Below are 25,455 nucleotides of genomic sequence, written 5' to 3' on the forward strand. Positions count from 1 at the left end.
TCTCCCTGTAGTAGGGTAGGTCAAGGGATATCTCCCTGTAGTAGGGTAGGTCAAGGGATATCTCCCTGTAGTAGGGTAGGTCAAGGGATATCTCCATAGCAGTAGGGTAGGTCAAGGGAACGATGTATACATTAATGGATATCCTCAGTACCCTGACTGCGAATTGCCTCATGAACATCAATAGCATGTCAATATATCATGTTACTATTTTATTTAGTGTGGTTGCCCATTAAGGATGAATTTTAACCGTTTGATCGCAGACGAATTGGAATTTTGCGTGCATGTATGCACTATTGAATGCGCCAAGTAAATTGAATATATTGTTTATGAAGTATAAAATGCTGAGTAATTTTGATATTGCTCGCAGAGAAAATATTTCAAATAAGTTCTGATTCAAGTAGTCATCAATGGACATGATATATATATATAAAATTTTAAAAAATTATTTGAGTTGCTTACTGAGTTTCTGGTACAGCCTATTTGTTTACAATTAAATTTCGAAATATTTCAAAGTCGACAAGACACCTAAATCGAAGGCGCAACCGTGGCCGGGTCACAAATTCATCTCTTAAATTAGCCCTTCATCCAACGCCCAGTCATAGCCAAAGCATAGCATCAGTTCCGCAATGCTTAGATCCAATTATGTACTGCGTATTAGCTTGCTATGGGTGAGTCTGGGCAACCTTAGGTGACGCCTGATGCAGAGCTTTCTACTCGAAAGCAGTTATGCTTAAGCAGGATCTCAGTATTTTTTAAAGTCGGCACTGCGCTGTAGTATAAGTATAGCGAATAATGAGAAGCTATAAGCTACATCCATGTGCGCCAAAGATTTTCTACAAAACTCCGCTACGCTGAGAATTATAAAAATGTAAATGACTAACATTTAGGCCGTAAATGCACGATTCGATCTTGTGCAATCCTTTTATTCACCACTTATCTTCCACTTCCCTTGGCCTCCTTAACGATAGTAATTAAACCGCCAGACGGCTAGACGCTGCCATTTAAATTTTACACGCACTTCAGCCTACCAAGCGAAGATCTGCAATGAAAGATTTGTAAATGAACCTCTTAACCCCTTAATTTCAAAGGATTGTACATATGCTCTCTAGCGTACTTATCTACGGAAATAAATATAAAATGTATTGATTTGAGGGGGGCTTGACCTCACGCACCGGCCTCGAGCATTCATCTCATTATATATTCTTTGCTATTGTGTTTCTTGACACGGAGATATTTCGTAGGAAGACTCGATGCTACAGCTTGAAATTACTTGAATATTATTGTCATATGGTAGGGAGGAAGTGTTTATGCAATTCGAGCACTTAATTCAGTGTCAAAGAACATGCAGCAATGCAGTCGGCGAGTATTCTAGTGCATCGAGTGATATGCTCGTATTATTAATGCATAATTTCCATGTAAATTATTTAACAATTTTATTTCTTTTGATACATTTTCTAATAAAGTAAATTTTGATAATTAAGAACTCAGTGAAAAAAAATTTCGGCAAAGAAATAAAGCCTAATCATTTTTCGCATTGATACATGTATAACATGTTACATCACAAGCCGTTACATGCCCTCCTCGCGTAGAGTCCTGTCGCTAACTTTAATTACAACACAAGTGGTTGGTTGCGCACCCATGCATCAGTATCTTTAAGCCGAATCTATGTTTTTGAGGAAACAACGTGCCGTTCGCATAATCGGAAAAATATGGTGATTCATTGAATAACCAAAGAGAAAGAAAACGTCAGAGGAAAATGAGGTAGCTATGTGTTAGGATCGTTAGAATTTAGATTGTTTACGACATCAGACGAAAGATTTGTCATTGAAGTGAACTTTCTCTCCCGAAGCCGGTATCATGAGAAGGACATGCCCAGTGTTGCCAGTTCAGCCATGCAGTTGGCCGCCACTATCTCGTTGGCCACTCGGATAAACGGTCAATGGTAATGGTTATCATTTATACGGTATCTACGTGTATAGTTTCACCTGATTATTTTGTAATCTATCTTTAAGGTTTCACCAAAATTTTCAAATAATATGAATACTTTTATTATTATTACAACACTTCTCTTTACCTTCACTTCTTGTCTGTTTGTCTGCCTGTCTGTCTGCTACAAATCTTGTAATCGGAATTTAATACATTTATACTTATCCTATCGATCTGAAATTTTGCCAACTTGTGTAAAGTTGGAGACAATGCATGGATCAAATGTCAAAATAAATGATTTAAAAATTTTTTTTTCAATATTAAAAAATTTGAAAAAATATTTTGTCAGCTACAAATCTTATAACTGATATTTGACACACTTTTAACTGTCTATTTGATCTGAAATTTTGCACACTTGTGTGAAATCAGAGGCAATGCACGAATCAATAAACAGAATAAATAATTTTGAAAAAAATTTATATATTAAAAAAATTTATATATATTAGAAAAATTGAAAAATAAATTTTTTTAATTCTTGAAAATTAGATGAAAAATTTATTGTACATCTGTAAGATTGGAGATACTGGATTCTTTGGAAGTGTTGTCTTTATAAAGTAATTTTTAAACGTATATTATTTTTCTCATTCATCTGCAAAAATCATTATTTTGTATTAAGTTTTCATTCACTTTTTACTCTCCTGAATCTCCTGAACTGAGATCCAATTTTTTTTTTTTTTGCTCAACCGTCAATGACACATAAATTGCCATTCAGCAGATATTGCCCTTACCTCGCCACTCGTTAATAAAAAACGTACAATAGTTGTCAGAATTAAGATTTGTAGGATTTGATAACCTCATAATGACTTTAATGCCTTCTTGATTGCGCTAGAGAGAGGCGGTTTAGTTTTGTTAATAAATTAGATCGTTGAAGGCAGGCAATTTCAATGTTGTGGCAGCGCAATCGGCATTGACGGTCGTATTTTCAGTTTTCGCACTTCATTGCTCTGATTCTATAAATCCTTTCGATAGCATTAATGGTAATAATTAGAAGAACAACATCTAAAGAATATATCAATATCAGATTGGCTTTTAAGTTTTAAATGAGTAATGAATGTTGTGGGCCTATAACTGACTGTCATATACTAAGACTATATGCTATGACATATCCAAAGGATACTAAGTGTATTGCTTCCCTCTTCTGTGAAACTTTTCCAGTGACTATTTATGCACGCATTCCTGCTTATTTGGCTATTGGTAGCGTTATAGATTAAATGGAGATTCGGCTTGTTATTTGACTTTATTTTATACATGTAAAGCTTGCAATAGATTTGTGCAAAGTTAGAAGTTGATGGTGGTTGGGAGAAATTGAGTACATGTAAAAAATGTGGACACGAATTTGAGAGACAACATGTCTTAGGAAGGAGGGTTTCTGGAAAAACTGTAACATGGAAATATATACTGTACATATATGGTCCAAAGTGTGCATGACAATTACTGAAGAAAGATAAGGCCAAGTTCCGCCCAGAAATGTTTGTACAGTTAGTATATCTTTTAGGATAATTGTAACACATACTCAGAGTTCGTCTAGAGACACGCGCCCAAGGCCGTGCTAGAAGCCCCACCTTTTTGACGATGACCAAGCGCCGTCCACAAGTGACACCGAGAAATCTCCTGTATTACTACACATCTCCTGGGACATATTTATTTTGTGTAATATGTAAAATTTGTGTAAATGTATATTTGTGTATATTTCTCGTGTGTATAACTCGACCGAGCGCCGTCCACAAGTGACACCGAGAAATCAATCGAGCTTCCCGAGGCTCAAACCCCCGCCTAGCTTCTCGCATCTCTGTGCCGCCATCACTGCGCGCTATAGCAAATCACCATGCAGCTCGCCTTGGACCCGAAGGCCCACAATTTTTGAGGGGTGGAAATCCGAAATAGTGTAATTTTATATTTTGCGCAGTCCTGTTCTTATTCCTGTATGCTTAAATTTGTATTATTATCGAATCATTAATAAAGCAAAAGAAATTAAGAACATTTATTTAAAGGTGACGATTAATCCGTCCCCGATTCAAAAATAAAGAGTTAGGCAGTGACATGAAATCAAGCGAAAAAGGTTGTTGTGGAGATGTATAAGTGCAACGAATTCATTCATTTGTCCAAGCTCAACATCGAAGGCCCCCAACAAACGACGTACAGCCCAGCAGGGGAGCAGCGATCGAAGGCCTCGCAGGTATTACATGACGAGTTAATTCCAGCCCTTGTGCAAATACTGCCCGAATCAGCATGCTGGTATGCGGGAAAGGAAACCAAGAATTAGAAGCTTAACAATTGACAGACCTTATGAGTTCTGAATGATATTCAGGAACCAAATTCATGTCCCGCTCATCAGACTCACAGACACAGCTTAAGCGCCTTCAGGCTTCTGTGAAGTTTTCTGACGACGCTTCTGCTGCGAACCCAAACTGACTTTTAGAAAGCTAAAGAATTATTGAGCAAGAGCATTCTATGAACCAGCATCCATCCTGACTTAAGACCAAAATGCATTATGTTCTTACGACATTTAGATAACGCTATGGCTATGCATGGACACCAGAACTGAAGCGGAAATTCAACGCGAATTAAGTCTAGGAAACACAGAACTAACGTCGGAGTCAATGACTGCTCTTTGGTATGAAGGCGAACATTAATGACTCAATATTTCACAACGGATACTTGACGACAGCTTTTCAACATTGAAAACCAAGATTATACATGTGGAAAAAAGTATTATCATCCTATTATGTGTTAAACGACACAAACCCGAAGATCACATCTCTCACTCTCCCGAAGATAACATCTCTCACTCTCCAGAAGATCACCCCTCTCACTCCCCCGAAGATAACATCTCTCATTCTCCCGAAGATCGCCCCTCTCACTCTCCCGAAGATCACCCCTCTCACTCTCCCGAAGATAACATCTCTCACTCTCCCGAAGATCACATCTCTCATTCTCCCGAAGATCACATCTCTCACTCTCCCGAAGATCACCCCTCTCACTCTCCCGAAGATAACATCTCTCACTCTCCCGAAGATCACCCCTCTCACTCTCCCGAAGATCACCTCTCTCACTCTCCCGAAGATCACATCTCTCACTCTCCCGAAGATCACCCCTCTCACTCTCCCGAAGATAACCTCTCACTCTACCGAAGATCACCCCTCTCACTCTCCCGAAGATCACATCTCTCACTCTCCCGAAGATCACTTCTCTTCATGCACTCGATGTTTAAACTTAGATGCAGGAATAGTTTCTACAATAAACAGATCACAATCAAGAGCGAAAAAAATACTAAAAATAAAAAATGGAAAACCTCAACTTCATGCGTTGAAATTTCTAGAGAAGAAAATTATTAAATCAATCGCTATTTTAGAACAGAGAAACCTTTCAAACTTTCCATACATTCCTGATAAAGCTAACATATAAAGATTTTGACTCGAATCACGGACCTGAAAACTTCAAACGATAATAGGTGAAATTATCAGAACAGGTAAACCAACGACGCCAACCTTGAAGACGCAAAAAATGTACGCAACGGAACTGACCTCAAATCGAATATCATTTATCTCATATACATTATTTTCATTTTTGCATATAAGCTTGTAATTAACAGGAGCCAAAGTTGACTGATGCCGCGATGCACAAACGCTGAAATTGTGCAAACTATTCACATATATCAGCTATAAACAAGCCTGTTTAGAATTTATTGTCCCAGTTGAATATTATCTCCATTCGAAACAAAATATTCATTCATAAGCGTTGAACAAGATAGAGATGAAATGCCTGCGCAAAATAAGATTAAGATAACAGTGCTCAAAATATAACCTACAGCTACCCACAGATGCACGCACGATCGAATAATCCTCCGGTAAACCTATAGGTCTGATTCTAGTGTGGGGGGGATGGTTGGGAACATGGACATGAATAACCTCTATGCGTCCTTCGGTTTGTGCCATGCATATTTAGTTAGTCAAGTGTTATTTAGTTAACTGAACAGTGACCGCGGGCGGGACTAGCTATATTACTCCCACATTCCGATAAAAAAATTGTATCTCCTTCATAATTTCTTGTTAAATCCAGAGCCACTTTAACTATACTAATAAACCACATCAATAGACTGCATGAAAATGAAGGAAGTTATGTCAGCACTATTTTCATCAGCCTGAACATCTAACAAAAGATTTATACCGAGAGAGTGATGCGAGTGGGGGGAGTGTTTATGTCACTTACAACTGATGTGAGTATATATGATGGGAAGATTGCACGGTCGGTCATTTTATAACTTGTTTCTTATTTACCTTATGGCATGTGTGGCAAATGAATCGTTCGTTAGTAGAGAAATTCGATCAATTAAAGTCATACATATCTGTTGAATAGGAAAGCAGTGTAGGACACGCTACAGTTATGTTATTGGCGGTTTTCTTACATCTCAACGTGGCATATTTATGTACTCGTGAACAATAAAACTAATTACATTTTTTCACAGCAATGTGAAATTGCTCAAACTGGATAACATCTTTTCACATTTTTAATTACGGAAGTCAGGAACAATCAAGCATTGTGTTCATTATAAAATTTAGGCAGCCACTATAAGTTAGACTTGAATTTTATACAAACGGAACATTTTTTGAACTTTCAGAATACATTTATCGTGCAGAATACACTTAAAACCAAATGTTTTATTCTGGCTTAATAATGCATCTGTTGACGACGAATCTATATCTAACTACTATCAAATTCAGTTTAAGTACTTATATCATTAGTCTGCTTATATCGCAAGTTCACAAGGAATTTTGCCCTATTTTGGTAGTGCGTCTGAAACTATGTCCAAAGAATTAAAAATGCTGTGTTTGAAATATTTCCCATATATAAATTTGCATGTTTTACTGGTAAATAATTTCAAAATTGGTTCTTTCTTCAGGTATAAGGACGTTATTCCTGCTCGGATGCGATCAAACCTGGTCTATGAGTTCTGTTGTGCACGCTGTGCATCTACGTACGTTGGAATTTATTACATCGAATACTGATTTTGTATGCAGCCAATTTTTTGCATGGAACGTAGTTTTCAACAATGATTGTACTACCATGTTTTCCTTCGCGCTTATTAAAGTGCCATGGCTAACGATTTTTCGTTCTATTTGTTGGTGTTTTTTTACAAAAATTTGAATAGTTGAGTTAACCCCAAAAAAACGGCGATTTCGAGCGCTCCGTCAGCCAAAGTACAGAGACTCGTAAGTCGTAACAGTTTTAATGAAAGTAGAAGTTCGAAGTCTTCTTAAAAACTGTCACTACCGAAGTGTCGATTCTGTCGTGTAATTTCACTTGGTGCAAAATTCCTGTGTATTATTAATTATTGCGGACAGAAGGACCGAAGAATTGCATTTTATTAACGATAATTATTGATACAACGATTTAATTCGATGAACGATTGTGTTACATCCTAATTAATAATTTGCGTTTTAACGGCAAGATGTTTCACACTACTTAAGGTTTCAGAGTTAATTCTGAATAATTGCGAAAATTATTGATACTATTTGGCTCTTTCTTAAAATTTCTTAGATCATCTTTATATTGAATGAGAGACATTAATCAATCCCCAACGATCAGATTAACCTAAAGATAAACTAGATATTAAATGTTATATACGTGTCTGGCGCACAAAAATAACCTGTACGGCCGTTTAGTTTAATAATAAAATTCTTCTGAAATTGATCAGCAATGATATCTGAACCTGTTAATTCTCAAAACAAATATATGTTAATTTAAATGACGTTTATTGCTTCGGATAGATCATGCAGAAGGAAACATTCTAAGCTGATGCAAGCGATGGAAGAAATTCTCAAGTCCCCCATACGAAATCATTTTCGGTGACGGGTAGCAGAAATAGAGAACAAGTTCATCGGATAAAATCAAACGTTTCATACGGTCATATATTGTTATTGAATATTGAATTATAAACTATCTTATTTAGTGCTATTGTTGCAAGAAATTTTTTGATAATGAATCATGTAGAATATTTTACAATTCATGTAAAATCGATTTATTTGCAATATAAATTTAGTTGATGATTGATTCCAATTGACATTCAGATTGAATTTACTGTGTGCACAATTGAAGACACAGAGAAGAAATTTGCGATTTTGCTTTAGTTCTACGAGCTGAAATTGTTGTTTGAAATTCCGTGGAGTTAAAATCATCAAAATTTATCTTGCTACATAAATTTCTTTTTTACATTTCATTTAATTTTACGTAACATTTTCAGCAATGAGGACTAAAAAAATGTTTGACCGAGTGGGAAATTTAGTCCCCTATAACGAGTCAGTGTGAACACTAACTACAGGTTATCATCTGTTACTTGATTATATTAAAGCTTGTGCACTTTTTGATTAAATCTCTCTAATTATTTATTACGTTTTCAATTTCATTTAAATTCATTACGTTTTCAATCCAATTTACGTTTCAGCCAAAGGAAATGCTATGGAAACTTTCATTAAATTTCATTTCTAACGGAATAAACAAGGAGTTTAGTGGAATGATGTCCAATTCTTTTTTAGCAGCGTTGCCAGATGGTATATTTCTATACCAGATTTCACAAATCTGGTATTTTCAGAGGTGTCTGGTATGAACATTTTAGATCTGGTATATTTGCCTAAATCTGGTGTTTTTCTGGTATTTTCTGACTTACTGCAAATTTACTGCATCAAGTTCCACCTCTGAAGTTTGAATTTCCTCCAGCGTACGCGTGGATTATATAGATTACCATCAGAGCGGCGCGACTTGAGGTTTCCCGCCATTTTTGGAACCGCAAGTTTACCGCTTGATAAAATAACCCCAATTTAATTTTTAACAATTAACAAAAGTGCTTAGTGCAATATGAGCATGAGAGTGATGATAATCGATTGATTACTGATCAGTGATGAACTGATGATATGGCCTAGGACGAGTGGGGTTGTCGAACTCGAACCGATCTCTGCGACGCAAGCTCCACCATTTTTGTTTGGTGGTTTTGAATTCTAGAGTGCCACTTGAATTCTGGGGTGCCATTCAATATTTCACTGATCTTGACAATTATCATCCATTCATGGAACTGGCTGCTTACTGCAACGCCTCATTAGGCGACGATACTGCGCCTCATTAGGCGACGATACTGCGCCTCATTAGGCGACGATATTTCGCCTCATTAGGCGTCTTAGCGTCCATGCCGCACCGTCACCCACTTAACGTTATTACTCATTAACGTTACCATCTCAGTCTCCCTGCTAATTTTACTGATGCATTATTATGAGCCATTTGACCCGTTAAACCTCTGATGAAGTCAATTAATGTTGTGATGATTTAAGTCTTCGTTTAGTACTGAAGTCGTCTCAATTAATGGAGGATTAAATTTTCTTTGTTTTTATCATTATTGAAAATAATTATCATGAGCTTGTCTGGTTTATATCAGAACAAGAAAACAGTCTTCAACATTTTGTTCCCTAATTCTCATATAAAGTTGCCACAATTCCTATTCTTCATTCATCATTCTTCAGTAATTTCAACCACAATCAGAGGACATAAAAAAAGCAGCATGCAGAGTTTGACTGTGGCAAAAGCGCACTCAGAAAAGCTAATTGGTCCTAATAGTGACCCATTTCAAATTAATTGGTCCTAATAGTGACCCATTTTAAATTAATTGGTCCTAATAGTGACCCATTTCAAATTAATTGGTCCTAATAGTGACCCATTTTAAATTAATTGGTCCTAATAGTGACCCATTTCAAATTAATTGGTCCTAATAGTGACCCATTTTAAATTAATTGGTCCTAATAGTGACCCATTTCAAATTAATTGGTCCTAATAGTGACCCATTTTAAATTAATTGGTCCTAATAGTGACCCATTTCAAATTAATTGGTCCTAATAGTGACCCATTTTAAATTAATTGGTCCTAATAGTGACCCATTTTAAATTAATTGGTCCTAATAGTGACCATTTTAAATTAATTGGTCCTAATAGTGACCCATTTCAAATTAATTGGTCTTAATAGTGACCCATTTTCTTACCGGCAACAAGAGCAGAGAACGGATGTAGCACAGATAGGCCCTCTGGTCGTACCACCAAACTGTTTCAGGATAACCCACAGTATGGGAAAAAGTGTATCGCTACATGGACCAAGTCTCAAGTACTCGACTGCGTGTTGCGTAATTGTCTCACGTATTTGACTGCGTGTTGCGTATTTGTCTCACGTACTCGACTGCGTGTTGCGTATTTGTCTCACGTACTCGACTGCGTGTTGCGTATTTGTCTCACGTACTCGACTGCGTGTTGCGTATTTGTCTCACGTATTTGCCTGCGTGCTGCGAGCTGAGCGCAGTCAGCGTAAGCTTCACCTAGTCTATTTATAAACATAAAGCAGATCGATCTCTCCAGACACACCCGGCAAGCGCAACCAAGTGTCAGAAAATGTACTCTTGCAAAGCTGATACTGGCGTAAAATAATGTACGTTTGTTTGTTGGTTTGTCTCAGATGTTCAAACGATTTGGTTTCTATACGTACTGAAGTTTTTTAGGAAAACATGTAGCAATTCGTTACGAGAAAATAGTTATGACGATGATACATTTACTCGATGTTTCATTCACTCCAGATTTAGATTTCTGTTCTGTGGTATTTGTTAAGAGACAGAAAAGTCGGGAAATTTTTTCAGTTACCTTCTTAACGTGAATAAATGACTATGTCTATCACGCACGCTCGTAAGCTAACCATCGATTATAGCATTGTGATGAGTGTGTTTCGTATTGGACACAGAGTTTAAATGAGTATTATACCTTAAATACATATTTCACACTTATTTTAATTTCGTAAGCGTTGTGTTGCCGTGGGACTACTTCGGTCACTCGTGAAATGTTCTGTCATACAGGTTCAGTTCGTATAAATTATAAAGCACTTGGTTTTCACACATGTATTTGAAGAATGTGCACTATATAGTCCTTACCAGCGCGTAGCTAAAACATGAATGAACAAAAGATTGAAATGATGGAAACCTTAAGTCCGGTAAAGTCTGAACGAAAACGGAAAATTCGAAACGCAAATTGAACAATTATCGTAACTATAAATGATAATTCCTGATTTTTCTTTCATGCAATTGAAGACCAGAGCGTATTTCTTATTAATGATTTTCTTGTTAATTTTCTTGATGCTGCGAACTAGGCTGTTTGCGGTATTTGAAAAATCGAATATAGGGTTTCCAAATAAAATTTCATTTGACTTTACGACGTTTCGAATATTACATATTCATTATCAAGTAAATGAAGTGTTTTACAACGCTTGAAATTGAAATTTTGGAATGACAATAGTACGTACGAAGGGTATAGTGGATACAATACAATATTTAAACTTAAAATGACTCCGAAAACAACTTCAATGTCCTGACGAATCCGGTAGTTTGTAGATTGATAGCTGGGGACTCTTCCCTGATGATGAGAGCCTCAGCTATCGCCAGTCTTGCAGCGTCGGGGCACCGCATAATGATGCTCGTGCCGGCTTCCAGTGCCGCGCGGGGGATGGTCTCCCCGTGGACATCCCTCATGTGGTTCTTTGGGCCTCCGGTCTGGAGATGGCACGTGAGGCGGCGACTTAAGGTAGTTGTGGTCAAACCAAGGTAGTTTACGTTTTGGAGAAGTCTACAACCTTCTCTTTTGCAGGAAAATTTGTAAAAACATTGGTTTCTTGGAGAGGTCCTGATTTTTTACATGGATTATTTTTCATACTGAAAAAAAAATCCATGGCTACATCAACTACATACTGAGAAACTGAAGGCTACATCAACCTTTCCTCTCATACTTAATTTGACCAAGGAGCAAAAGGAGCTCCTAAATCTCGGACTGAATTGCCATGTAATGTCCCAATTCAGCCGTACTAAGAAACAAATTGAACTCGAACTGTTGTGTGATTCATTGCTGAAACTAAAGAACGACCGCAAAATAAACGTCAACCCAAACTTGAAAGATCAATTACGAGCTGAAGCCACCAAACAGCGAGGCTCATCGACCTCGAAAGTACTAAATCCAGCTCTACGACTGGCAGCAAAGCAACTCAGAGATAACTAACAAATCGTGATAAGAAAAGCCGATAGAAGCAACATTTTTCGTGATTTTGGATAAAACTGAGTATATTTCAAAAATAAGCCAAATTGTATTGATGAGTCAAAATTCCAGCGTGTCTTACGAGATCCTACGGAACTACTTCAGAGAAGAGCAATTAAATTAATCAATACAGCCAACTCAGTTGCAGGCTCTAAAAAACTTACCCCAATCGTTGGGAGTTATTCTCCTGGTTACGGCTATATGGAAATGTCAAAAATCACAAAGAGAATAACCCGCTCAGACCTATCATCACACAAGTTACGTCCCCAATCTATAGGACAGCCCAGGAATTGGATGCTCTTATGAAACCTTACATTCCGAAGAAATTCTCACTTAGATCTAGAGGTGACTTCCTGGAGATTCTTCGTGATCAGCGCTCTTCCGGTCATTTGGCTTCACTTGACGTCACAAGCCTGTTCACCAACGTCCCCACTGAAGAAACTCTGGAAATAATTGCTGAACATGTCTATTCCAATGAAATTATACCGGCTCCATCAATCACGAAAAAGATTTTACTTGATCTCCTCCGACTCTGTACTTCAGAATCTCCTTTTCGGACACCCGATAACAAAATTGATCAACAAATTAACGGTGTAGCTATGGGCAGTCCTTTAGGCCCTTCTTTCGCCGAATTCTACATGTGTGAACTTGAGAATCGAATGTTATTGGATAATCAGATCAAGCCTGCGCTTTACTGTAGATACGTCGACGATATCTTTGTCGTTGTCCGGGATATAAACCACATGACAGAACTGCGTGCGGCTTTAGAACTCAATTCAGTCTTAACGTTCACATATTAATTTGGATAAAATCGTAAGTTGCCCTTACTCGATTTACTAGTTCAAGTCGAGGATAATAATTCTTATCTCACTAAGTTTAACGGAAACCCACAGACGTCGGAAAAGAAGAAAGCTTCACGATCGAAGAAAGTGAATGCCCACATAGGTATAAAACCAACACCATACGCGTCATCATACAAAGAGCGTTCAAAACCTGTGCTTCAGCTGGTGACTTGAAAGCAGAACTTCGGACCTGCAAGCAAATATTGGTGAACAATGGCTAATCAAACAGAGCAGTCGACATTGAAATTTCAAATTGCCGAGCACGCCAAAGCCGAAATGACAACGAACCTGTTGTAAATGAAAACATCACGACTATTCACTACCAGAACCAGATGAACTGCGGTTATAAGACAGATGAACGAGTCCTCAATGCAATCGTGCAAAATAACATCAGATGCACAACACCGACTGACCGGATTAATCCCTTGATTTACTATAAAAATCAGAAAATCAAGAACCTCATTATGAAAAAAAAAATCCATGTAAAAAATCAGGACCTCTCCAAGAAACCAATGTTGTTTACAAATTTTCCTGCAAAAGAGAAGGTTGTAGACTTCTCCAAAATGTAAACTACATTGGTTTGACCACAACTACCTTAAGTCGCCGCCTCACGTGCCATCTCCAGACCGGAGGCCCAAAGAACCACATGAGGGATGTCCACGGGGAGACCAGTCATTCCAAAATTTCAATTTCAAGCGTTGTAAAACACTTCATTTACTTGATAATGAATATGTAATATTCGAAACGTCGTAAAGTCAAATGAAATGTTATTTGGAAACCCTATATTCGAACTTTCAAATCCCGCAAACAGCCTAGTTCGCAGCATCAAGAAAATTAACAAGAAAATCATTAATAAGAAATACGCTCTGGTCTTCAATATAAAATAAAATTCCTGATTTGTATACTTTGGTAGTATTCCCGAACAGTGTTATAATCAGAGGGGCTTTCAGACGATGGTTCAATAACACCCGTCAAGTTAAATAATAATTTTAACTTTGTAATATAATTGGAGTGTTAACGGGTGAAATTTGATGAATTTTTATATAGCACTGATAGTTTAAAGATGTTTTATTTGAGCCGTGTTTTTAAAGCAGCCGATTCTATTATTCTTCATACTTTGCACCCATCAAATCACAGTAAGCCGCGCACGCAACAAACTTTACAATCTCAAGCTCACTATCAGTGGCCAAATTAACTATTATTTCGTCGGTGAATTTAGTTGTTTGCATCCCTTCCGTCTGAATGGAGCGGGAAATTTTAAGAACTGTAAATTAACCTCTATTCGGTAACGACTGGAAATGAGAGGAGCCCAATTGTGACGCAAAATAAGTGAATCTGAATCATGCACAAAACTGGAGACATCCACTAAAAGCTGCCTCATTATATACAAGCATTGCTGAACGCTGCACAGCTCTTGAAACATTGTTGTAAGCTACGACATACTAAAGGCATCTCTGTACGCTACGCATTATACGCATGGAATAAAGCCATGATACACCAAAGGCATTAATGGACGTTGCACAAAAGCATTGATGTCGCAGGACTTTGTCCGTTAGCAATGACATCTTCAAATATTCAAATCTGTACTTCTAAAATCTCAAGTCACTCTGGTATATTCCCTTCTTAGAAGCTCTCGGTTGAAAATCTATTCCGAAATACTTTTACGGAAGTTCTCTGAAACAAGAAGCATTGCTAGTGAGAATTTCTTTCCTACTGACGCATCTCAACATAAAGGTGCTTCATATAATGAAACGGGCTATTGCTGTAAAATAGTGAAGGAGTATCTCTCTCTCGTTCCACCTGGTAGAAATCGTGTGTACCATTTTTTTTGCAATTACTGCAGTCAACGCGCGCGGACGTCGCGTCATGTATTAATGATATGTTGTGTGAGTAAATAAATATTGTTTAGTACCGAAATTTTACAGCTCGATAATTTTAGTCCAATTTGTCATTGAATCTCAAGCCGCAGTTGCCCATAAAGCTTTGTTAGAGTACAACAAAGCCATGCGTCGTTTGACATTAAACCGATAGGGCGCTGGTGCTTGAGGATTCTCGTTACAAACAATGCAATTAAAACAGTGCTTCATGCAAACGTAAAAATCTCGTTGTTAAATATGAACTATTCAAAGGGTTTGGCTCATTGATCTGAATTTCAATCGGCGAATTCCGTTTTAGTGAATAAAATTAATATGTTACGTGGCATCTAACCGGCGCTCAATATCACCATTCACGTGAAACACAATTTCAGTACGCGTATGAAGAACTTGGGGAGCGGAATCGCTCTCTAATTAATAAAAGTGTTTTTATTGAAAGATAAATAGAGCAGAGAGAATCAAGCAAAGTTCTTTGATGACCTTGCAGGAGGCGCGGTGAGTGCTGTGGGAGAAGAAACTCTGGTAACGCTGCTGGAGGCGCTGCGGGTGAACATGAGGACACCTCCCGTAGGGTGTGTCACTCTCGACCCACTTGTGCTGGAAGACCAGGTCATCCAGCACAGCCATTCAGCGCTAACTACCACCATCAACCTGGATACAATGACCATAACTGTGAGTGCCTCTACGTGACTTAACGAAATATCTGTTGATCGCTATTTGTACGTATTGCAAATTAACCATTCTGATAGACGAGACGTAATTGGAATAATAGAAATAAGGATTCTTTTTCGAGAACTACTTCTAAATGAAGTCAAATTATCGATAACTACCACTAATATGCTAACATTATCGAATAATTTTGATAGGTAAATCAACAGAAAATTGAATTTTGCGTCCAGGATTGACTTTACAAGTGAAGAAATAAGACTGTCTTTACACGTGACGTGAAGATCTTGCTAACCCTAATTATATTAGTGAAAATTGTGGCCACACTGCGAGCTTAAAAGTTAGTCTCCATATAAGCGGATGTAATTGAACAAGGTTTGGGAATAAATGTATTGGTTTATTTATTTATTTATTCTACGAAAAGATTACCGTGACATCTGGTTCAAAACTTCCAGGGTTCGTTACAAACTTAGGAAAGTATGAATAAGATTACAGGTGAGCAAGAAAAAAAAACATTGCTCGAAATTTACTCGGATGTCAAGTGCAAATTTGAATTTAGCTAGCCGTGGAAAAATTACACAGCTTTGGGAAAATTACCACATGTTTTATTAGACTCCTAATTCCCTGTTACTTGCTGAGTAGCCAACAAGAATACCAAGGCTCAGAGTTGAAGATCAGTAAATACAAAATCAGGTTTCACGGGGGTTCGATATTATACTGGTTCAATTATAAAGAGTCTTATATCTTTTCCAGAACATTAAAACTTTTTTAGGAACTTTTTATAACACGATCGTCGAAGTTAACATGCACGTAGAAGATCTAGCAGGATGTTTGCAGCTGATTTACATGAGCTAAATACCTTGTATGTATATTTCTTCAAAACTGACTTTGCAATGAAGGTTTGACATTTATAGAAATGCAAGGCCATTATTAGTGTCTAATTTTTCAGGGACTTTCTGAGTACACGATTGATGAAGTAAAGATGAACGTAGGGGAGTTGACAGCATTTTTGCAGCTGAGCTACAAGGAGCTGAAGCTTGGCGGGCAACATGCGCTCAAAGCCAGGATTGCGCGAGTTATCCCCATCACGAGAAGAGGCGGCTTCACGGTCACCACGGAGCATCCTCAGGTTGTCAACAGCATGGTTGAACTAGTATAAGGTTGACCCATGAGAAGCTCATTTATGCGGATGGAGCTTGTTGTTTGCATGTGACGTCACTGATCTCAGTGACGTCACGGGCGTTAACCATTCACTGAAATGCGATCAAACCAGTCAACCAATCTGTCATGGTAATGACGGGATTGTTTACGTTTCTCGATCTCAGTGACGTAACAAGAAAGCTGAACTGAAAGACGGAACTTCTCGTGGGTCAATCTTATATAGTTCAACCATGGTCAACAGTCGTGACTCAAATTAAAAGTTTTATTATGTTCGTTATAAAAATGTGAATTTTATGTTCGATTTAAACGCCAGTTTATGATGCTTGCTAAGAAAACCTTAATGTTACACAAAAGTAGAACAAAAGTAGTTACTGATGATAGCTAATAATGAATACGTACAGATTGAAAGTTTTCAAGGTTAATTGTTAGTAAATTAGTTTCCCAAATACATCAGTCTAGTCCAGGTGTTCTTCAATCTGAACCAAACGAGACCTTACATCAGAAAAATTCTTATAGCAATTCGTCGTGTGCAATGAGATCAATGGAAGTTACTGGAGCTAATGATTATAGATTAATTAAACTATGGATAAACGAGGCCAAGGACAAATTGTAACCCAAAGAGTTATTCTACAGGTGCGGATCAAAGTTCGGCTGCGAGTTGTGAAAGGACGGCTGGAGGTGCGTAATGTGTCGACGAGTTTGGAAATTTCTGGCCTCAAGACCAAGCTGACAAACTTGCCAGCAAGCGGCATTCTGGCCCGGATCCTTAACGAAGTTTTGGGTGATCTCCTGAGAGAAGAGCTGCCTAGACTCGAGGTCGAGATAGATGGCGCTCTAAGATCTCTCTTGAATACAGAGTTCAGCAACTACAACGTTGGCATGTCGTTGCAAATACTAAGAACGAGCGATAAACTGATGAGACGAGGATCAATAGCGAAGTTTGTAAATTAATAACAAGAAAGTTTGATTGCATAGGCATGAAAAGAGGTGGATAATGAACAAAAACTGCCTGAACACGCCCATCAATAAATTGTTGCTTCAGGCACAGATCAGGAAGAACATCAGTTAAGCTTGAGCAACAATTTTACACCGACAAAGTTTTAACTTGTATGCCAGATAATCAATAGCATTGTTAGATAAAATGCACCGAACGGTTTTAGCAGATGAATGAGCAAGAGACCAAGTTTGTTGGAAGTAAAGCATTGTATGATGAGTGAGCAGTATTAGCTTCAAATAGGAGATATTTTTTTAAATGTAGTTTTCCTTACTTAGAGTTTCCCCTGCCTTCATATGAAAATAGGAAGTTTCATACTCAGGTGTGATTAGTAATTATGCCAAATATCAGTTTGTTGACGTCGGAAAACTGTACAAAGGCAAGTGAGAGAAAACTAACTAAAGCTCTCAAACGTGTGATGTAAAGAAAGCTGACCCCGAAGTGACAATGAGTTCACTTGATGAGTTGATGTCTATAATCAAACACGGAGTCATAGCCTAATTGGTGTCCCATGCATAACAATAGATGTACGTGAATATCTGTTTATTAGGATGTTATCAATTGTTTGTTATAACTAACTGAATGTCTTCGCAGTTCTCTTGATATATCTGTGTTACTAGAAAGCTTATTAGATGTCCAATTGGCAAAATCATGACTGAATTTAAACTGATAAATACAGCTATTACGTAGCATCACTCATGATCTGTGGGGTGTCGCTCATTTTACCACTTTAAATTAAACATCATAAATTAAGTTAGAAAAAATTCGGTAGAGATGTGCGCCGAATCATTTCGAATGTTACACCTCGTCGAAGGCTCAACTGCGACATTCGTGAGCAGCTCTAGAAGCTGGGAATTTCTCACAAAGCCAAGTCCGTTCCATCAAGTTAAAACGTTTTCATCAGCTCCATACAGCTTTGGTGTCTACGTTAGCATTCAATAAAATTAGGAGAATTTATTCTTAAATTTACTAGATCAAAATTGGGCTTGTACTTTTCGAGGCTCTTAGCATGATTTTGGAAATGAAAAAAAAATTAGACTAATTTGCATGACTTCAAGTTGCGGTTGATCAGAATGGAACAGGGAACTGGCTTTAGTGCCACTTGAATGTTTGTTGTCCGTAGTCATCAATATTACTCATATCTTGACAATGAATATCAGTATCGTAATACTCTTACCGTAATTGTGTGATAGAGAAAGCATTAGGTCATTTTTACTTTTTACTAACAACAATATTGCTCTGTAAGACTGTAACTCATTTTCAAAAAGGTCTAATGTATATTTTATACACATGTAGTTGACGACTGTAAGACATCAATTTGCTGATGGACTGCAACGTCCATTAACTCTTCCGTTGATATCAAGGGACAATCATTGTAGTGAGTTAGTCAGAAAATTCATACAAGTTGTTTTTATGTAAAACATGGGATTTCTGATCATCCTATAGCACTTGTGTAGTTATCTCAGTAAGTTTAGATAACAAGATAGCAATGAAATGTTGGCTCTAACCAAAATGGGATTAGATTTCGTTATGCAGGCACTGCAGTACGGTTTTCAACCGTAACCCACCTTCGATATGCTTATGTCGTTTGAATTAATACGGTCACTCCCATTAATGAGCGCTGAACCAGTATAAATATTTTTGTGTTATGATGTCATTGAAGATTATGGTGCTATCATCAGTTATTGATTAAATTTTAATAAATTAATAATTTAAATGCGAAGGTATCACTAAAAATTTCACAGAAGTATAGAAACGAATAACCCAAATTGGCTTAAGTTATACAATGGAAACTCAATAGTTTTCTCGATTACCTTTGACAGGATCACAATTCTCGTGTTTTTAACGACAAAGTTGCTGGAAACCTGTTAGTTGGAAAACAGCTAGAGAAAAATGATCGCTATTACGAAAAATTTAACCATTGATTGGTGCTCTTAGTTTGTAATGTCGCTGTTTCAAACATCTGTCTGGTGACCTGGAAAAATTGAAGCTGAAGAATAAACTTAAAAATTTCCCGTTATTCTTGAGGTCTTCCTTCAAAAGAACATCTCGAATAATATTTCATTTTATATACTTCACAATTAAATGTCCTTCGACTGTAATTTTCTGTGTCTCAATATTAAACATGTAAGCAAACTATTGAATAAATTTTATCTTCAATAACTACACTTAAACTTCCCATTATTTGCGACTTTCTACGGTGTTTCTAATACAATCTGTCTCCATTTTACGTTTCATTGTTACCAGTGATTGAGTGTCTTACAAATAGTAATTTATTGACAAAAGAAATTTGTGTTTAAATGGCTTACATGTTAGCTAATCCTACGAAAAATAATTAAGGGAGCATTATTACGTGAAGAAATACAGTATTTAAACTGATGTCTCCCGTTAAAAATTCTTACTTGGGAAAATTTACTTATAATTGTGTTCAACTCAGCTTCTAATTAATACAACTTAAAAATCTCAGGACGATTACGTGTACCTAGCTCATTAGTTATATGTGGGAAATGAAGACTGCTCAACTCGATCGGTATGAGTTTATTGCACGATAACGATATCACGTCTCAAAGCTGTGGCAAAATAGAGTTGTATTTAACTCTTAATGACACGGTATTTGCCTTAATAATTATAGAACAGCATTATTCCGAATTATTGCTAAGTAATTATTGCTAATAATTGATCAGTTGAAACTGAGGAAGCATAAACGGCGGAGTAAAGCTTTCAAGAATTCTCACTCAAACCCTAAATACATTCACTGAAAAATTCAATACTCAACAAAATGATAATACACAATTCAAAAATAAAAATTGGCTTAAATCCAGTTACGGTAGTTACATAATTTTGGTTAATAGAAGAGAAGATTCATCTATGTAAGAGTGGACAGTTTCAATTATTCGTGCTATCTAAATACCTGCTAGTGAAGTAGCTGGCAAGAGAAGCATAGCAACGATAATATATTAAACAAACGTAAGTCTAGAGGGAAAACCAATGGAGGAAAGATACTGCACGATGTCGCTTGTGATAGATCGGCAGAGTTGAATAGATTTGATCGATCCTTGAAGATGCGATATTGAAAATTAATTTGAAAAAAATGATGGTCAGTGTCATAGAAACATAGAGGATGGTTTATTTGACATATCCATGCTCAACCAACTAGTGGATTACATATCTCCTGCAAATCCTGTTTCTTTTTGGGGTAACGCTATCATGTTTCTGATAATAATCATCTGTCTACCAAGTCACCACGGCTATAACGCCCTAAATTTGAGCATTAATTGTTACTTAAAATAAGTGTAGCGCAGACACATTAATTTATGATCGGAAAAAGAAATATATTATTAATAAAAATCTGTAACTTGATGATATTGAATAATACTGAAGTTAGATAATTTTTCATCATTGCGGATATCATTTTACACAATATAGAGTAAGATTGTTTACATTGGCCTTTATAGTGTCCGCTGTCCATACATGATCAAGTTCATCAGCGGAGATTTTTACCTGTTAATACAAATTTCTTAAATGCTTATAAGTAAATACATGTTCGAATTGGACATACTTTGACCAATTCAAACCAGCGTCAGATATTCAATTTTCTGTTTATTGCCATGTCTGCGCGCCAATTAAAAGAGCTATAACGCCATAGTATTCAAGTCGTGAACTGTGGACAAACCGCGTCCGGTGTTTCTGTCTAGTTTCATTTAATTGAGTAAAATTCAATTACGTTAATGGAAATTGATTCGTGTAGGCAGAATGATTTACATTTTTTAAGAAGCAAGCATTTAAGCCTTTTACTCCTGACTCAATCCTCTGACTAACGAAAAAATTCATATGAGCTAAATAAATTGAGCACATTCGAAGAAACAGCAAGTTTATATTGTAGAAGAATTCGTATGAAAAGAAAAATTTTCTTATATTATTGAAAGAAAACTAGAAAAAAAACTCAGCAGCAAACAAATATCGTTAAACATTAGAAGACCAGAAGAGAAAGTCCTATCAAGGGTAAAATTAACAGCAATTTACGAACGTCAAAATCAATTAAAACGGCCGCAATAGCAATTGCGTCTTGTTATCAGTTATCGTTATTGTTATCGTCTCCTTAAGGGGATTTCATCACATGACTTATCGCACAAACTACGCAAATTTAGTTGACAGCATTTCAACTGAACTTATACGGCCAATAATATCGGGATTAGACTAAACATTATAACACAGTCAAATTATCTGGACATTTTTTGTATTATATAAAATATTGTATCACTTGGGAAGAAATCAGAACGTTTCGATGATCATTAAGATAATTTCATATCGAAAAACGACAAAAAGTATGCATCAGCAGGCATTGCATGGGTCAAACTAATTCCGAAAGAACAGCATCGCATTACGGCTAAAAGCAAACTACAGTAATTTTACTACTTAAGCAACCTTGAACTTACTGGAATTTTCCATTCTCATGAACATCAAGAGTTCAGCAGTGAAGCTCACATGTTTGCCATACGAAAGTCTCTATAATTAATGAAGCATCTTCACAACTACAAGAAACCTATCCTTGTTGCTGATCTTCGTATGCTTCTTTTAATTATGCTGTGAAGTCAATAATGAATTACTTATTTAGTAGATATTTCTGCCATGTTGACCCTTCTCTGTAATTCATAATTGATCAGCGGCAAGACATGAGAAATTCAGTATGTCTGTATTCAGTAATGCTTCAGTAAATTCAGTAATACTTTTCATGCACATCTATCACAACATGGATGGCATCATCGCATCACGAACGTCGATGATCCTGAGGAATCGCGGTCAGCTGCCATTGGTTACTGAAGAAATACATTCATTGAATGGTATTTCTTCTTCTTCCTTGTCAGTACAAATATACAGAGCATTCTACGGTGCCTATAGACTAGTGCAAACAAGCAAAAAACCCTAGTCATAACTCATCTTAAAATAACTTACTGGACTTACATAACCGGACACTTTTTCTGATAATTTCAACTAGTGAATGGAATAATCTGTAAAATTATTTCCAAAATGCAAATGGCATATCATGCAGAGTTTAGGAGAGAAATTCTCATATTCGTAGAATCATCGTTAACTTCAACTAAAGAAAAAATGATCCGAAGCTGCACATTGAAATTTAAATCTGTGTTTGAAAGTTTTTAACTCTCAACAATTGAAAAATTCCAATAGTTAACACAAATTATTTACGAAGTTACATGTTCGAAGCAATCAAAATGCAGAGGCTGCTAAACAAATTGCAGCGCATCAAATGAACGAATTGCATTGCTCTATACGGAGCCGAGAGATTATTTTGACGAGTCATTTAGGAATAAATAACGTTTTGCCGGAAAATAAAATTGGCAATAGCGAATAATTAATAATAATAATTATGATTTGTTTTAATTCTTCCAGTATTGAAATATCAATCGGTCTTTAATTTCTTTTAGATCTTGAAGGCTTTTGTTCAAGAGGTTTTGATGGAATGTCAGAAAGCCATTACGTTTCACGTGCGAATAAAACAGATGGGAGCCAGGATTTTCCTTTCATAAATATGACGCCAGGATCTTTTGAGTGCAAAGCGCGCTTGACCGAAAAACTTTTCCGTAAGACAAAATTTTCGTTACCGGTGGATAAGCCGTTTTTCAACGAAAAATCGCATTTTCAATATGAATTTTTTTGGGAAAAATTAAATGCTTTTGATTACGATTATGTCAGCGATCATGTCGAAATGATGAAGTCATCGATGAGGTTCAACGAGTGTTGATTACAGACGTTCACGGATGATGTTTGAGACGGCGTTGCGACGTGTTGTGGGATTGGGGAGGAAGGAAAAACGTCTCATGTCAGTATATCTGCACTCGTCATGAAGTATTTCATCGAAAATATTTGTTGATTCTAGCCGTGTCTAAGACAATTGAAAATTTGCGATGCACGACTTGCTATAATAACATTGCTGGGTTGATTGTTTCGATGTAATACTGACATTTTAAATAACGATAACGCTCCATTAATATTGTAATTGTTTGAGCATTAACCACACTTGATAAAGCGAAGGATTTACTCTCAATGCTTCAAGACGGAGCTGCATTTTTCAGCGTTTTCGGGCCTCCAAGTTTTCAGCCACTTCCGGGCGTGTGGCTTCGACTTGATCATTCTTCATTCTCCACCGCAATGAATGATGAGTAACCATTCAGTGCAATGGATGATGAGAATCTGTGATCATTCAGCTGTAAAATACATAATGGATTTTTCAATCGCTCAAAAACGGAGATCAGGCGAGAATTGACTACCATAAATTATTGGAAGTATGACTAATTTTCTGAAACTCGAAATTCCTTCACACGGAGAAAAATTCGTTTATGCTGGTATCACCAATGCGGAGTCATAGCGAGGTCACTAAGACTTTTTTACATCTTTCAATGATAAACTTTGGCATCATCCAAAGAAATATATTTGTTTTGAGGTCACTTACGGGTTCCACAGCCTTGCTCTGTAACACTCACTGTTTGCTTGTCCAAATCTTGATCCCGCAAAGACTGCGAGCAAAGGATGTGGCGATTATCGAGTAATATTTCCAAGCTCCTGATAAGTTTTACTGTCATTAATGAAGAAGAGTCAGTGGAGGAAAAAGTTGTGGTTACTGCCCACAAATGAGACGCTGGGTATGCCATTACTCTGAACCTTGCCTCCTTAATACCAAAGTTAGTAACGAAGGAGCTCCATGTCATTGTCACCAAACCAACGTAGAATTTTCTCACAATTCTTAGCATTTCTCATGACCTTCTTGAATCAATGTTCAACCGAATGAAAAAATATGAAAATATCCAGAGGAGCCTGGATATTGTGAAGTTGATGAATATAATGCATTTTTGTAATAATGCTTCCAACTCTCGACCCTCACTCGCATCAATGAACAACATTGCTATAGTTTATATTTTTTATTGTTGACTACATAAGAACTAGACTACTAGTGCTAAAGTTCGGCCACCGCAATATAAACCGTTGGGATCCCGTAGTAATACAGCTTACATTTTATAGGGGCTTAATGCAAGTTGTAAATGGCGTCTGATTTGTATGTAAATCCTGCTGAATTTTTTACTTTAAACCTCTTATTTTCTTCGACACAATCCGAAAAAAATTTTCGGTTGTTTCGAGTTAAGATGTTCAGTGCAGACGTTTATTCCTGGCGCAGAGGCGTTCAGTAGGCCGTAAAGAGGCGCGTGTGAGGCGTTCAGTAGGCCGTGAAGAGACGTGTAAGGCGTTCAGTAGGCCGTAAAGAGGCGCGTGTGAGGCGTTCAGTAGGCCGTGAAGAGGCGCGTGTGAGGCGTTCAGTAGGCCGTGAAGAGGCGCGTGTGAGGCGTTCAGTAGGCCGCGAAGAGGCGTTTGTGAGGCGTTCAGTAGGCCGTGAAGAGGCGCGTGTGAGGCGACATGTACATGATGCCGAAGGTGCTACTGACGGTCGCCACCAGGAACACCCACAGCAGCAGCCTGCCGGAACACATCACTTAGAAACAATATTTATAAATATAGAACTAATTTGTAAAATTAAATTAAATATATTATTAATTTAGCACTTCACATGTCTTGATAACTGCTGAAGTAAACAACAGAATCTCAGACAATTAAATATTCCAAGGGAGACGAGAAATCCTTGCGAGCTCCAACACGAAGATGGACTGACAAGTCAATTAATCCTAATGCCAATGAATAAATTAATCAATTTTTCTATTGACAATCAATTCAATTAGTCAATTAATCCTAGTGTCAAACAAATAACTCGTCAACTTATTCTAGAGGTCAAGTTACTTTATTTTGTAACTAGTGAGTGACTTGCT

General features: G+C 37.1%; 2 protein-coding genes across 2 annotated transcripts in view; one reads left to right on the forward strand and one right to left on the reverse strand.

Moving 5' to 3' along the window:
- Positions 1-11,468: 11,468 nt before the first annotated feature.
- Positions 11,469-19,786, forward strand: LOC108678454. The gene is made up of 6 exons (XM_018166875.2): positions 11,469-11,602; positions 11,855-11,999; positions 12,980-13,031; positions 15,290-15,474; positions 16,418-16,597; positions 17,263-19,786. The coding sequence occupies exons 1-6, from the start codon at positions 11,469-11,471 to the stop codon at positions 17,578-17,580; spliced, it is 1,014 nt and encodes a 337-aa protein (XP_018022364.1). The 3' UTR covers positions 17,581-19,786.
- A 348-nt stretch (positions 19,787-20,134) lies between these two features.
- Positions 20,135-25,455, reverse strand: part of LOC108678455 (neuronal acetylcholine receptor subunit alpha-10) — a 34,696-nt gene continuing 29,375 nt past the window's right edge. The window contains exon 13 of the mRNA XM_018166876.2: positions 20,135-25,108. Within this exon, the coding sequence (XP_018022365.1) occupies positions 25,015-25,108 (94 nt within the window). The 3' untranslated portion in view covers positions 20,135-25,014. The remainder of the gene's footprint in view (positions 25,109-25,455) is intronic.

Source organism: Hyalella azteca, unplaced genomic scaffold (genome assembly GCF_000764305.2).
Source record: "Hyalella azteca isolate HAZT.00-mixed unplaced genomic scaffold, Hazt_2.0.2 contig3121, whole genome shotgun sequence".
Lineage (NCBI taxonomy): Eukaryota > Metazoa > Arthropoda > Malacostraca > Amphipoda > Hyalellidae > Hyalella > Hyalella azteca.